This window comes from Aspergillus heteromorphus (assembly GCF_003184545.1).
Source record: "Aspergillus heteromorphus CBS 117.55 chromosome Unknown BO70scaffold_27, whole genome shotgun sequence".
NCBI lineage: Eukaryota > Fungi > Ascomycota > Eurotiomycetes > Eurotiales > Aspergillaceae > Aspergillus > Aspergillus heteromorphus.
Window position 1 is genome coordinate 81,793 of NW_020290432.1, and position 13,738 is coordinate 95,530.

The window sequence follows — 13,738 nt, forward strand, 5'->3', positions numbered from 1 at the left end:
GGCGAAAGCGAATATCAGTATCCGTACTCCGTAGAAGATCGTCAATATTTCCCGGTCTGGTCGGGGCGACTAGTACTAGTAAGTGGGTGGGTTAGTACTATAGTGGCTGGGGGGTTTGGAGCGGTGCGCGTTGGTGTGGTGCGGTCGTAATTAGGTTGCCGGTTGTCGGTTGTTGTTGTGCTTGTATCAAATCCGGGAAACGGGAAAAACGGGAAAAACGGCAACAATGCCATTCAGCATTAGTGTTATTGTTCTTGTTATAATAATAATAATAATGATTTATTATTATTATTATTAATTTTATTCTTTCAATATGCCCAGCCCAACCCACCACTCCCCCCCCTCTTTACTTCTTTGAGATGACGGACTCCACTATGGCTGAACCTTCGCGTTATTTTTGGGAGGGTCCTTGAAGGGATTGGGTGGCGGGGCGGTCAGTGGCTTTGTTTTTGTTCTGGCGGGATGCGATGCGATGGAATGGGCTGGACTGGACTGGACTGGACTGGACTGGACTGGACTTGCGCTGCGATGCGATGCGATGGGTTGCCTGGAAGAGTGTATTCCGATTGGTAATTGGGAGGGGAGGGCTTGCTATTGGATCTGGGGTTTCTTGCCTGTGGGAGGGAGGGCCGTTGTTGTGTAACATACTTACTTCCAATCTATGTAGGTAGGTGGTACTGACTTGGCACATTGGGTTGGATCGGGTTCAGTCAGTTACGGGATGGTTAATCTGTAGAGTTGTATGGATGGCATGCTAGGTAGATTGGAGGTATACAGTCAAGATAACCTAAAGAAGCCTAAGGCAGGTAGGTACTAGGTACCTACTTAGACGTGTCCATAGTCCGCATGCAGAGGACTCGGACCGCATAGCATCGCATGGCATCCGCATTGCATTGCATTCAGGCCTACCAGTACCTAGGTGGTTAGGCACCTTATTGACTGACTGTTTCCATTTCCACGCATACCTGGTTGTTTATCATCAAAGACCATCGTATATGTACATCATTATGTTCGTTCCGGAAGCCGAAAAAAGTTTTGTTTGTCTCGCTTGTACATAGATTCTAAGTATCTTTCTTTCTTTGGCTGCAGGGAAAGGAGTGAAGGTGGAAGAGAAATTTGGGGGAAGGGGATGGGAGTTATACAGCAATTCCCGACATCGCTTTTTGTTGATAAAAGACTCTTTTTTTTTTCTTTCTTGCACTTCTGTTGTGTATCTAGACAACATCATGGGACCCTACCTTACCTAGGTACCGTACTTTACTGCTAACTTGATGTGCAGTTATACGTGGAGGGTGGAGGTCTCGGCCTTGGCGAGCTGGGCCGCGTACGGCTGCAGAGCCTGCTTGACTTCGGTGGCGGTGAACTTCTCGACCTGCTGGGGAGCGCGGCCGACGAAGGTGCTGGGGTCAAGGAGGGCGTCGAGCTCGTCCAAGATCGGGGCGAAGAAGGCGGTGCGGCGGACCCGGTCGAGCAGGTCGTTGTTCAGGCCGAGCTTCTTGACATTGTCGGAGGCTTGGTGGGAGAGGACACCTGTTGGAGAGAAGAGAGGGCGTTGGTTAGGGCTAGCACGTCAGTGAGGGGGCTGGAAGTGGAGGACGTACGGATCTCCTCGTGGGCGTCCTGGCGGGAAAGACCCTTCGCCACGCAGGCCATGATAATCTGGGGTTGTTAGTTTTAGGTGTCTGAGTGTGAATGGAGGGTGTGATGAAACGCTTACGTTCTCACTGTGATTGTGGTTAGTAGAGAGCTTGAGTGTGGAAGTAGAAGTATGATAATGACTTACGTGGCCATGAAGGGAAGCTCATCGTTGACATGGCGTCTGATGACTTCGGGGTAGACAACGAAGCCAGATGTCACGTTGTCTGTGTTTAAGGTCAGCGACCGGCCCAGGGGGCACACGGGCCGGGTAAACACTCACTGAGAAGGATGAGGCAGGCGTCAGCGGAAAGGAACAGCTCGGGGATGCTGATACGGCGGATGGCGCTGTCGTCCTATTCACATGGTTAAGCAATTGTCCCTGACAGTAAGAAACACGCAGGCAGTCTCACCAGCGAGCGTTCGAACCACTGTGCCGAGTACGTGTCCAAGGCGTCCTTGGGGAGGTTCTGGAGGTGTCTTCCGAGAGAGCACAGACGCTCGGACCGCATGGGGTTACGCTTGTAAGCCTGCACAGACCAGCTTCGTTAGCATTTCCTGTGCCTCCCATTGGCTCTTGAAATTTCTTGTCTCACCATCGCACTGCTGCCGATCTGGTCCTTCTCGAAAGGCTCCTCGACCTCCTTGAGCATCGCCAGGTGACGAATGTCAATGCCAATGCGCTCGCAGGTCGAGCCGAAAGAGCCCAAAGCGTTACCAACGTCGACATCGATCTTACGGGTGTAGGTTTGGGCGGAGATGATGAAGGCCGAGCTGAAGCCGGCCTTCTCGGTGACCAGTTCGTCCAGCCTCTCGACCTTGCCGTGGTCTCCGTTGAAGATCTGGAGGAAAGAGGCCTGAGTGCCGGTCGTGCCCTTGACACCACGGAAGCGCAGGTCATCGCGGGCCCGCTCAAGGTTCTTCAGGTCCATAAGCAGGTCCTGGATCCACAGGCATGCTCTCTTGCCGACGGTCACCAGCTGGGCGGGCTGTCCGTGGGTGAAGCCCAGGCAGGGAAGGTCCTTGTACTCCTGAGCGAACGCAGACAGCTTGTCAATGACGACAGCGAGCTTGGGAATGAGAATATCGAGACCGTCGCGGAGGAAGATCAGATCGGCGTTGTCGGTGCAGTAGCACGAGGTGGCACCCCAGTGGATGATTCCGGCGGCTTCGGGAGCGACCTGGCCGTAGGCGTGCACGTGGGCCATAACATCGTGTCTCCGACGCTTCTCCTCCTCGGCGGCAACCGCAAACTCGTCATCCTGGATGGTGAGGTGGGCCTTCATCTGCTCAATGGCCTTGTCGGAGATGGGCAAACCGAGCTCTGTGCGGGTTAGACGGTGGAGGGGGGATGGATGGCGAAGGCCGCGGAGACCACCATACCTTTCTCCGACTCGGCGAGCCACAGCCACAACTGTCTCCAGGTCGAGAAACGGTTTCTGGGAGAGAAGAGATACTTCATCTCATCACCTAAATTCGCGAGCACTGTTAGTCCGATATCGCACTTCTGGGCAGGAGGTGGCCCGGGGGTGCAGGGGGTGCAGGGGGTGCCGGAGGTGCTGGAGGTGCTGGAGGGGGTAGGGATGACGCACTCGAATAACGAGAGTTGAGAGGGGTCTGGTAGACATCGTTGCTGGAAGACATCTTGGCGAAGATGGAATTGAGAGGTATCCCAAGGGAATTGAGGAGAAATGGGGAGGGTGGAGTGAGGCGGAGGAGGGGGCAGGAGGAAATTTTGCGACTAAGTATGGGATGGGCTGAAGCCGGGCAGCGCAGCGCAGGCGGGGTCTCCGCTTATCAGTCACGTTCTCGTCGCATCCGGAGGGGCTATCGTCACATGACCCCCCTCCCCCACGATTCCGGTTTATATAGCACAGGTTCAGCCTTCAGCAACAGCAGCTCATATTAAAACATTAGGAATATATCCAAAGGTATATCTAATCGGTCGCCTGAGCCAAGACAACCCCATCGTCATCATCGGCAGCATTCCTGCGCCCCTGACGCCCAGCATCCTCTCATAGAAATGCAGACAACTGTGCGGACAGGCTGCCTTTGTCATACTTGACATATTTGCCTCTGCCCTTGTCAACCTCATGGTAGCGGTCCCAGAACCGCGCATATAGCGGCTCAAGAACCGCCTGCACCTCCCGGGCGAGAACCCCCCGGACCTCCCGTTCCATGTACATGCCCTTGTGACGGGCCACCAGCTCATCGAAGCTCGCGTTGAACGCCTTGAACTTGTCCTTGATGGCATCTTTGTCTTTGGACGAGAGGGATTTGACGATGGCACTAGAATCGACCACCCCGCCCGAGGCTGGCCTGCCGCCCGAGCCCCGAGACGTATACTGCACATCCAGAAGAAAATGGGAGGTCTCCTTCCACGCATCCAGATAGGTGGAAGTGGCGCGCTTCCGGAAGGTGTCAATCCGGGCGATGCTATCCGCAGAGCCCAGGTACCGAGCTAGCTCGGGACTCTGCCGTATAGAGCGGTCAACAGTGCAGAAGACATTGGATAGAAAGACCCCCTGCACTGCCTTGGAGCGATGGAGCGCCCGGCCACGTGCCTCCAGCGCAATCATGAGGGCTTCAATCATGTCCAGGATAAAGTGCGACAGGAGCGTCAAACTATCGGGGCTGACATCCAAGGGAGCCGTGGGCGCTGCACTGGAAGTAGACCGCCAGTTGCCATCTCCCAGAGATGTTAAAATTGATGCTAGCGGTCCGGAATAACCAGTAAGTGTAGTAAGAGAGCTCATGACCTCGCCGACAAGAGGCACCGATCCGCCATCGGGTGGGAGCACGGCAATGCCCCCAGCCTTGCGCTTCGTCTCCTCGAGCAGCTCGGATAGCGATGACTTCGCCGTCTCACGGACCGGCCGGAGAGCCTCGATGAACAAGCTTTTGAGCTCGCCAGTTTTTGACTCCACACGGTAGGACATAGCCGTGACGATTTCAATGATTTCAAAGGCCAGGAAACAGTCCGTCATAAGATTCGCCTTGATGTAGTGGTTGAGCTCCCGCAGTGTCTGCGAGTACTCGGCCAAGGCCGAACGACATGTTGCCTGTAGAGCAAGTCCCCGCTGGTCACCTGTGAAAATCCGCACCAGGATATCATGTTCTGTATATATAAAGCTTTCCAGCGCATTGGAGTAGATCCCAATGCCGTTGGTGCCTTGCCTGTAGGGGCCGTCCGCAGCCCGCCGCTTGACAGTATTGAGCGATGCGATGGCAAGGTTCTGTAAGCTCGAGGTGATGTAAGGCCCCCGGATCTCGGCGTAGATTTTGAGCGCGGGATTCCCGCCCTCACCCCGTTGTGGTCCGTGACTGGCTGCAGAGGCGATAGCAGCGCATACAGCTCCCAACTCCGCGATGGTCTCGTCAGGCAGCGATGGGAATGAAAGTTCTGGTGTGAATCAAAGAACGTCAGTCTTGAAATTTGACTAGTTCATGTGTCCGAGGAGTCTACCTTTCGTCAAATAGTGTAGTGGTTCGATAGGACTGACATGGTCGCTCAACGTGTTGCGAAGCATGTCCTGGAGCTTGGAGTTTCCGAGAACTAATAAGGTATTGAATTCGGAGGTAGCCTTCTGGTTCGACTTCAAATTGGTTGCGTTCAGGTCCGTCAGGGCCTTTTCGATCCGTTTCACGGCCGAGATATATTGCGACAAGCCAGCGCTCTGGGGTCTTCGCGGAAGTCAGCAACGGAAGCAGCCCCTGTTCAGACGTCGACGGAGAAAGTGCATACCCAGCATGTATGATGCCCTCCTCTTGACCCTTGGCATCGAGGGGCTGGCGAAGGCGTTCGATCGCTTCATTGACCTTGTCGATGTTGCTGTTCGTGATCTGGAGTGATTGGGTATTGCTGTAAATCGGCCCGATGGCATGCTTCACCACGTTCCCTCCAGTCTCCAGCCGGTTCATGGAGCCCTGGATCTTTTTGGTGAGGAGCTTGAGCTTCTCGAGGTTGGCGTACAGCACCTCCACCTCCGCGCTCTCCTCCGCGTACGCGGCATTCCTAGGAGCGACCATGGCTATTGCTGGGAAGAACTTCGATCGGCAGGTCCCACAATCAGGGTGTCAGGCAATCAAGGATTCGTAATCAGACACTTGCGACAAAAGAGGTGATGTCATGTCTTCTGCCCGACGGGACAGATCTCGATCGTGGACGCAGTGCGCAGGGGGGCGGGGGAGAAAGGACAACTAGCCGGTGAGGCACCGGGCCTCATGAAGCAAGCATAACGGGGACACAATCGGGACTCAGGATGCCTCCTTGGCTCCTTCATCTCCCCGGACGAACCGCGGCGCGCATTTGGCCTTTTCGGGGTCTCCGCCATGCGCGCTAGTCCCCAAACAGCAGGCTCGGCCCGTCTGCAGCCCCGAGAGGCCCCAGGCTGCTGGGCCACGTGACATGTCGTCATGTTCATGCGGCCATCCAAAGCTTGGTTGCGCTCCGTCGGAACGTGCCTTTGCCCTTTTTTACTTAAAGTGCACTGGCAGATCGTCGTGGTCTGGCCACCCCGTTATGGCCTTTGCACTTGCATGCTGCCCTCCGCTGCCCCTCCGACCCTACGTGGTGCCCGTCTCAACATGGGTGCTGCAACGGCACTGCGTCTACGCTGGACTGTTCCCCCGACCGTCCTGATCGCGTTGGGTGGTGGGTTACTCTACACTGGCCGAGCCCAGTCGACCAAGGAATTGCTCCTGCAGGCTGAGCCAAAAGCCCTCTTTTCGACGAGCCCAGCCCGGGCCTTTGAAAACCTGTCCAATAATTTCTCCGAACACTCGGGCCGGGGCAATTCGAGCCAGAAATCCAAGACAGACTCGCACCATGGCGATGGGGCCTCAATCTGGACCAATGTCCTGCAAAAGTTCGAAGAGGTGAAGCAGGCTGTCGGCTCCCCCGAATGGATTGAACTGGAACACATCAAGAGCTATATCACTCCGGATTGGACCCGATTGCTTCCGTTGTCGGTGCAAAAGCTCCAGCGCGAGCTGTCAATGGCCCCGGGCTCCCTTGCGGACGATATCTGGAAGGAGGCTCATGATCCAGACCTTAATCCCGAAATACTGCAAACCGCTAAGGTTCGTGTTGGAAATAGTCTCTGTGATGAAGAACTGGCGTACAGGCAGAAGCGGCAAAAATATGCAATCAAGGCCCTGGCCTCTTACCTAGACATCCCCGAAACCGACATACACCCGGACGATGTCCCAATCATTGCCATGTGCGGCTCCGGTGGCGGGCTTCGTGCACTTGTGGCCGGGACCGGCTCATATCTGGCCGCTCAGGAGGCTGGTCTATGGGATTGTGTCACATACACAGCTGGTGTCAGCGGCAGTTGCTGGCTGCAGACCTTGTACCACTCCTCCATTACTGGGCGCAATTTCCACAAGCAGGTTGACCATTTGAAGAATCGACTGGGCATTCATCTGGCGTTTCCACCCGCAGCACTCAAACTGCTCACCAATGCCCCAACCAACAAGTACCTTCTTGGTGGCTTAGTTGAAAAGCTTAAGGGTGATCCCGGTGCAGATTTTGGCTTGGTGGACATCTACGGCATGTTGCTGGCGGCCCGACTGCTGGTACCTAAAGGTGAGCTAGGAGTCTCAGATAGAGACCTGAAACTCTCGAACCAGAGGTACAATCTTGCGACTGGGGCTCATCCGCTCCCTATCTATACGGCCGTGCGCCACGAGATCCCAGTGGTCGAAAACTTGGAAAACGCCGAGAAAAGAGGGAAGCCCGAGGACCTCATCAAGGAATCGAAAAGTGAAGCATGGTTCCAATGGTTCGAGTTCACGCCGTACGAGTTTTTCTGCGAGGAGCTCAGCGCTGGTATACCGACGTGGGCCCTGGGGAGACACTTCGACGGCGGAGTCAATGTCAAGCCCGAGCAGATATCTCCCATCCCTGAGCTGCGTGTCCCCGCGTTGATGGGCGTTTGGGGTAGTGCTTTCTGCGCCACACTGTCTCACTACTACAAAGAGATCCGTCCCTTAATCAAGGGCATCACGGGTCTCGGAGGGATCGACTCCCTGATCCAAGGCAAGACGAAGGATCTCGTCCGAGTCCACCCCATCGACCCAGCCACCATACCAAACTACGTGCTAGGCATGAAAGACCAGCTGCCCTCATCCTGCCCCGAGTCCATCTTCCAAAGCCGACATCTCCGACTCATGGACGCCGGCATGAGCAACAACCTGCCCATCTACCCACTGCTCCGACCTGGCCGAGACGTCGACGTCATCGTCGCCTTCGACGCATCCGCAGACATCAAGCGAGAGAACTGGCTCTCCGTCGTCGACGGCTACGCCCGCCAACGCGGCGTCAAAGGCTGGCCCGTCGGCGCCGGCTGGCCCCAAGCGAGCGACCAACCCAAGGAAACCGCCGAAACGCTGCGTGAGCCCCAAAACATCTCGCAACAAGCCCTAGACAAGAAGATCACCGAGGCCCAAGACCGGAGCAAGCACCTCAACACCACAACCACCGACACCAACCCCCCAGGAACCAAGCCCGTTCCCCCGACCGACCTCGACTACTGCAACATCTGGGTCGGCACCACTCAAGAAATGGTCTCGGGCAAGGAACCCCCACCGTCCAAACGCCTCTTCCACCCGCACGACACCGACGGCTCCGAATCCGACTTCCACCTTATGCGCCCGGACGCAGGAATCGCCGTCGTCTACTTCCCTCTCCTCCCCAACCCCTCCGCCCCGGACTTCCCTTCCCACCCTCACACCCATTCCTACAGCTTCTTATCCCGCAAACGCGGTCCAAGGCCATCCTCATCACCATCACTACCACCATCACCGGCTACTAAACCCCCCACTACCACAACCGACACCTCAAAACCCCTATTCCCGCACCCCGGCTCCATCAACCCCGAGGTCGACGACTTCCTCTCCACCTGGAACTTCGTCTACACGCCCGAGCAGATCGACTCGGTGGTGGGGCTGGCGAAGGCCAATTTCGCGCAGGGTGAGGATCGGGTTAAGAGGGTGGTGAGGGCCGTGTATGAGCGGAAGAAGTCGGATAGGTTGAGGAAGCAGGAGAGGGATGCTAGGCAGCGGATGGAGGGGTTTGTGCCTTTGTAGGTGGTGAGTTGATGGAAAGGGAGTAGGTGGTTGGTAGATGGATGGATGGATGGATGGATGGATGGATGGATGGATGGATGGATGGATGGATGGATGGTATGAACTGATGCATGCCATCCATTGGTAAATTAATTGTAATTGGAGTTTTTTGGTGAAGGTTAGGCATACGGCATAAATAGCATAAATACTTACAGGCATACATACAGATTTCATAATGGACCACAGACTGCAGATAGGCAGACAGACAAACAGACAGAGCTATATAAGATTTGGTTTAAATGAGATACTTGACATATTGTTTTTATTAATTCGACTTCTTCGGTGGGGGTGGGGTGATACAGCGTACTATTTGGATGGAGTATTCGTTGCGCGTGGGTGCACAGTCTGTCTCCCCTCAGCCGGGAATAGGTATCAAGCCTCGTGGTACCTCTTCGGTATGGATGTATGTGTATGTGTATGTGTATAATCGTGTATAATACTATGTACAATGAACACCGAATCCGTGTCTGTCTGTTTTGTCTACTATACATGTATGTATGTATGTATGTATATGTGTAACCAAATCCTCAAGCAACAATGAATAAGAAACAACAACAACAACAACAACAGCAACAACAAATCACCATACTCCTTCCTACTCATACATAATAATGTGCAACACCAATCCCAAGATAAAAAGGATAACAGGTAGGGGGAGCCATAGTTCTATTTAGGACCCTTGTCACCGCCATTTTCCTCAACGGACGATGACCCAGTCTTTGTCTTGGTCTTGTGCTTGATCTTGGCTTTCATCTTCGAGCCGCTACTCGCCGACCCCTGGGATTCGTCTTCGCTGCCCGCGAGACTGACGTCTTTGCTTTCATCGGTTTGTTTGCGGAGGCCGAGCTGGTGGCCTAGACCGGCTACTGCGCTGGAGGCAACGGTGGCGGCGGTGCTGATGTTTGCGAGGAGGGTGTGCTCCTCGTGGTCGTGGTCGTGGTCATGGCTATGTCTTGATGATGATGATGGAGCGGAGTCTGTGTCTGTGTCTTTGTCTTTGTCCTTGTTCTTGTCGGGTTGCGATGGAACGTTTTCCTGGCCGTGAAGGGACTGTTCGCGAGGGGTGTCGGTGCTGTGGATGTGCCAGTCGGGCGGTTGGGTTTCTACGATGGGTTCACCTGGTTTGGGCTCGGAGATGGATTGGCCTTGGGGCGTGCCCGGCTCTTGGGCATATCGCCAGACGACCTTGACTCGGTCGAGGGCTCGGACGCCCTTTCGCGTGGTGCCTTTGATCCCGTCTAGGGCGTCCCATTCCTCTTCGAAGACGCCCGAGTCGTTCTTATCGCCGCCTTCGAAGTAGGCGTTGAACCAGACGTGGGCGATCGAGGTCACCATGGCCCAACCGGTGTAGGCGGCTTTGCTGCGACGTTCGAAGTCGATGTTGATGTCGGAGGAGGGCAGGATGATGGGCTTGCTGGGGCGGTAGATCACGGCGGAGGTGTGTTTGGGGGGCGAGTCTGTTCTTGCTGAGGTGTCGGGGGGAGGTGTGACGGGCGAGTCGGTGGCCGATGAAGGGCTATCGGTGCTGGTGGGGAGCGTCGCGGCGGATGAAAGCTGCTTTTTGTGACTGCTTCCATTACTACGGTCTGTCGTGAAGCCCGTGGGCATCGTCTTCGACTCCCCGTCGTCCACTACCGTCCGCTCGCTCCGGTGGAACAAATGGTATTTCTTGATCTTCTTCCCTTGGTCGATGAACCCTTCCACGGCAACCTTGACGCCATCTCGCAGGCCCCAAACGTGCACTTCGAGGATCTCCACCGGCCGCTCGATATACTTCTTCTCCATTTGGTTCGCCCACCGGTCCACATACCCCACCCATCGCAGCTGGCTGGGGATGCTCACCCCAGCTCCGAACCCGACTCGCATCCGTCGCTCGGTAAATCGTTGCAGTGCATCCTCCGCTTTCCACCCCTCCTGGCTGATCAGGTAACTGCATGCGGTGGTCCCGCTGCGGCCCTTCCCAGCCTTGCAATGAACGACTGCGACTCGATTCTTCTTATCCTTCGCATCTGGCTCATCCAGCCTGTGGATCCAGTTATACATACTGCCCATCATGGCGGGGATGAGCGCGAACGGGGGCGGGTGGTGGTCCGGCCAGGGGTAGTGATGGATGCGATTGTAGACCTCCGAGTCCGGGTAGCCAGTACCTTCGGCGCGAAATTCCCAGATGCACCAGTCGGCGCCATGCTTGTAGTCGAGGAATTTGACTAGTTCGTCGAGGGGATTTCGGTAGGCACGTTGCGGGTAGTTGGAGGAGGGGCCGGAGGTGGCGATGACTGCGGTAGCGGGAAAGCGTCAGTTGGGCGGAGCGGAGGCGAGAGGATGGGGGGGCTTATTATCTTACTGTTATCGCTCACATAGCAGAGATCTAGACCAGCTTCCGGATGTTGTAGTCGAGGGCCGGCCACAATCTGCCGGAGGATCGACGCCTGTGTTGGCAGGAAGCCAAGCGCAGCAGGTCAGTCGCGGCGGATAGGAACAGGAACAGGAACAGGAAAGGAGGCGGAGAATGCTTACCATGGGGTCAAGAGAGTTGGGCGCTGCGGATATGAGGTGATTCTTCAGCAAGTGGCGTCCTACTAACAGATATAGTGATGTAGAATTAATCTGCGGCAAAGCTGTTGCCAGGAATGACGCACGGGTCAACGGGGAGGTGGTGTGGTTCTCGGAGAATTCTTACGGACCAGAATATGTGAATTAATTTCTTGCACGCAAGGGGTTTATTAGATCTAGCTGTCAGGAACTGGAAATCCCATCCGCAATATATGGCGCTGAGGGACGCAGAGGGCAGTGCAAGTCGTGGGGAAGCAAAGCAAAACGCTGTTTGGCGTGCGTGCGGATGATGTCACCGTCGCGGGCGCGCCCTCGGTTTTGTTGGCCCCGGGTCTCAGGCCACAACAATACTACAACATAGCAAAGAGAAAGAGAAATAAGAAATCATCATGCTCATTTATAGTTCAATTGTAGACTCAAGTCATCATCGATTGATTGGCATAGAAACCTCATATCATCAGATCCGGTAACCAGCCATAAGGGACTAGCCCATTCCACCTCCCCATTACCCATATCAACAGAACAATAATAACAACAATAGCCCAAGTAGCCCAGCCAGGTATAGTTCAAATCATGGACTCAATATGAGACAAAAAAAAAGTCCTTCCCACCGCCTCATCCTTTTTCATCAATCCCAGATTGTGTACACTTTCATGACATCAAGTCAACACCATATCGTCACTCCACAGTCGAGCGATCAATTTACGCAACACCGTACTCCTGCGTCACCGGGATAGTGAACTGCGGCGTCGCCGACGTGACATTGTGCTCTCCGTAGGTGTAGAACTCCATGTCGCCGTCCTTAATCCACTCGTGCTCGACCCGGACATTCCACAGCGGGTATTGCTCCGACAGGATGCGCGACTTGATCAGGGGATCGTCGCAGGAGGTGAGGTCTGTGGTGGCATTGGAGCCCGTGCAGGTCGTGTTGAAGCCGGGGGTGTTGGCGGTGCCCACGCCGTAGATGTTGAAGGTGTAGTTGAAGTTGTTCGAGGCGTGGAACACATGGAAGTTGGAGACGTGCCAGGTGAGGGCGGGGCTCTCTTCGCGACGGATAGGACTGGCAGAGACGAGGCCAAGGGTGGAGAGGGCCAGAGGGAGGAGAGTGAGGAATTGCATCTTGGGTGGTTGTGGTTGTGTGGTCTTGGTGGTGGTGAGATAGTATTAGGGTTATAGTATGTATAGTAGAGGTGGTATGGACGGAGGTATATCCAAGAGTCGTGAGGAATCAATTAATAATTACGAGTAGGAGAATAACGTATGAATGAGATAACCCGAAAGAAAAAAAAAACCCCCGAGAGGCAGGGAGCGACGAGGCGAATAGATATACCGGATCGGCTGGGGGAAGGTGGACTGAGTCCGACTGTGGCGACGACGATCAGGAGTCAATCCAGTCCCAGTAAGCATCACCAACACGGAGAAGGTTCCTATTAGCCTGCCACACTAGATACTCCGTACAGTTGCTGCTAGACAGGTTCCTGCAGCAGAGGATTCTAATTTCGACCCCAACCTGCATCCAACCCAACAGTGGATCTGCGGGTGAAACGGACGGCGAGACTCATTCATTGGCGGATTCCGGACGAGGATCCCTTCTTGAACAAGAACAGCCACCATTTCTGTCCAGTTAGTTACACTGTTGCTCTGGGTTAACAAACAATAACAACAATCATAACAATAACAGTCATCGCTGAATGAATTGTCCCATTACTATTGTTATCTGCCTGCCCGGCTTCCATGCAGGTTCAATGCTACTCCTGACAAAGTCCAAGTCCCAGTTCCAATTGTCTGTTGATACTTCCTGTGTGTCGGGGTCGATCCCAATTAATCCACACGGAAAGTATTAATAGAAACGGGCACCACTTTCCCTCCCCCGTCCGTCCCCCAAGTTCCCAGTTCCCAAAACCCACGAACCGTCCCTCAAGGGGAAAGTCGGGAACACTACTCCCCATCCGGGCGCGCTCCCTACGTTTGAAACAAATTAACCCGGCAGAGTTCGAACCTCCGGCTCCAAACCGCTGGTCTGGGCTGAAAATCGGGGTTTCCCCCCAACGGCGGTTTGATGATGTTGCGCCCGCGGTCTCAGATAGCCCCCTCCGAGCTTCAAGGTTTTCGCGCATTGGCTCCATCCTGCGGGATCCTGTGCTTCTTCCGGACAGTGTTGTCTCTACGGTGGTTGGTGGTGGGTGGTGGGTGGTGAGTGGTGAGTGGTGAAGCATGAAAGCCTCGGCCACGGGATATTAATCGGTCTAAGAATGCGACTGTCAAGGGAAAAGGGGAAAGATTTCTTCCTGACGGCGGGGCCGATGGGTGTGATATGTTGACCTGAGGTAGGGGCCGAGGAGTGTCCACGCTCTGAACGTTCTGAATAATGACAGCAGGGGTATAAAAAATATGTAAGTATGTACACGAAGCTATGATA

The 13,738-nt window shown here is 54.8% G+C and overlaps 6 protein-coding genes across 6 annotated transcripts; 1 reads left to right on the forward strand and 5 right to left on the reverse strand.

Annotated features, from left to right (window-relative positions):
- Nucleotides 1-934: 934 nt before the first annotated feature.
- Nucleotides 935-3,101, reverse strand: ade13 (adenylosuccinase ADE13). Its single transcript, XM_025543953.1, has 6 exons — nt 2,232-3,101; nt 2,049-2,165; nt 1,919-1,991; nt 1,813-1,862; nt 1,602-1,659; nt 935-1,530 (listed from the first exon to the last, which is right to left on the reverse strand). Exons 1-6 carry the CDS (start codon nt 2,919-2,921, stop codon nt 1,280-1,282), a joined length of 1,239 nt encoding a protein of 412 aa, XP_025396220.1. The 5' UTR covers nt 2,922-3,101; the 3' UTR covers nt 935-1,279.
- A 549-nt stretch (nt 3,102-3,650) lies between these two features.
- BO70DRAFT_298372 (EXO70 family protein) lies at nt 3,651-5,664 on the reverse strand (the record flags this gene model as incomplete). The annotated part of the gene is made up of 3 exons (XM_025539603.1): nt 3,651-5,038; nt 5,102-5,319; nt 5,381-5,664. 3 exons carry the CDS (start codon nt 5,662-5,664, stop codon nt 3,651-3,653), a joined length of 1,890 nt encoding a protein of 629 aa, XP_025396221.1.
- Nucleotides 5,665-6,127: 463 nt separating this feature from the next.
- BO70DRAFT_365023 (putative phospholipase A2 (PlaA)) lies at nt 6,128-8,979 on the forward strand. The gene has a single exon (XM_025543954.1). The coding sequence runs from the start codon at nt 6,175-6,177 to the stop codon at nt 8,725-8,727; it is 2,553 nt and encodes an 850-aa protein (XP_025396222.1). The 5' UTR covers nt 6,128-6,174; the 3' UTR covers nt 8,728-8,979.
- A 208-nt stretch (nt 8,980-9,187) lies between these two features.
- Nucleotides 9,188-11,520, reverse strand: BO70DRAFT_342598 (putative phosphatidylinositol-3,4,5-trisphosphate 3-phosphatase). The gene is made up of 3 exons (XM_025541382.1): nt 11,284-11,520; nt 11,111-11,195; nt 9,188-11,042 (listed from the first exon to the last, which is right to left on the reverse strand). The coding sequence occupies exons 1-3, from the start codon at nt 11,284-11,286 to the stop codon at nt 9,433-9,435; spliced, it is 1,698 nt and encodes a 565-aa protein (XP_025396223.1). The 5' UTR covers nt 11,287-11,520; the 3' UTR covers nt 9,188-9,432.
- A 501-nt stretch (nt 11,521-12,021) lies between these two features.
- On the reverse strand, nt 12,022-12,438 carry BO70DRAFT_355271 (uncharacterized protein; the record flags this gene model as incomplete). Its single annotated transcript, XM_025541898.1, has 1 exon — nt 12,022-12,438. The coding sequence occupies one exon, from the start codon at nt 12,436-12,438 to the stop codon at nt 12,022-12,024; it is 417 nt and encodes a 138-aa protein (XP_025396224.1).
- Nucleotides 12,439-12,752: 314 nt separating this feature from the next.
- Nucleotides 12,753-13,641, reverse strand: BO70DRAFT_119924 (uncharacterized protein). Its single transcript, XM_025537948.1, has one exon. The coding sequence runs from the start codon at nt 13,533-13,535 to the stop codon at nt 13,068-13,070; it is 468 nt and encodes a 155-aa protein (XP_025396225.1). The 5' UTR covers nt 13,536-13,641; the 3' UTR covers nt 12,753-13,067.
- Between the last annotated feature and the right edge of the window lie 97 nt (nt 13,642-13,738).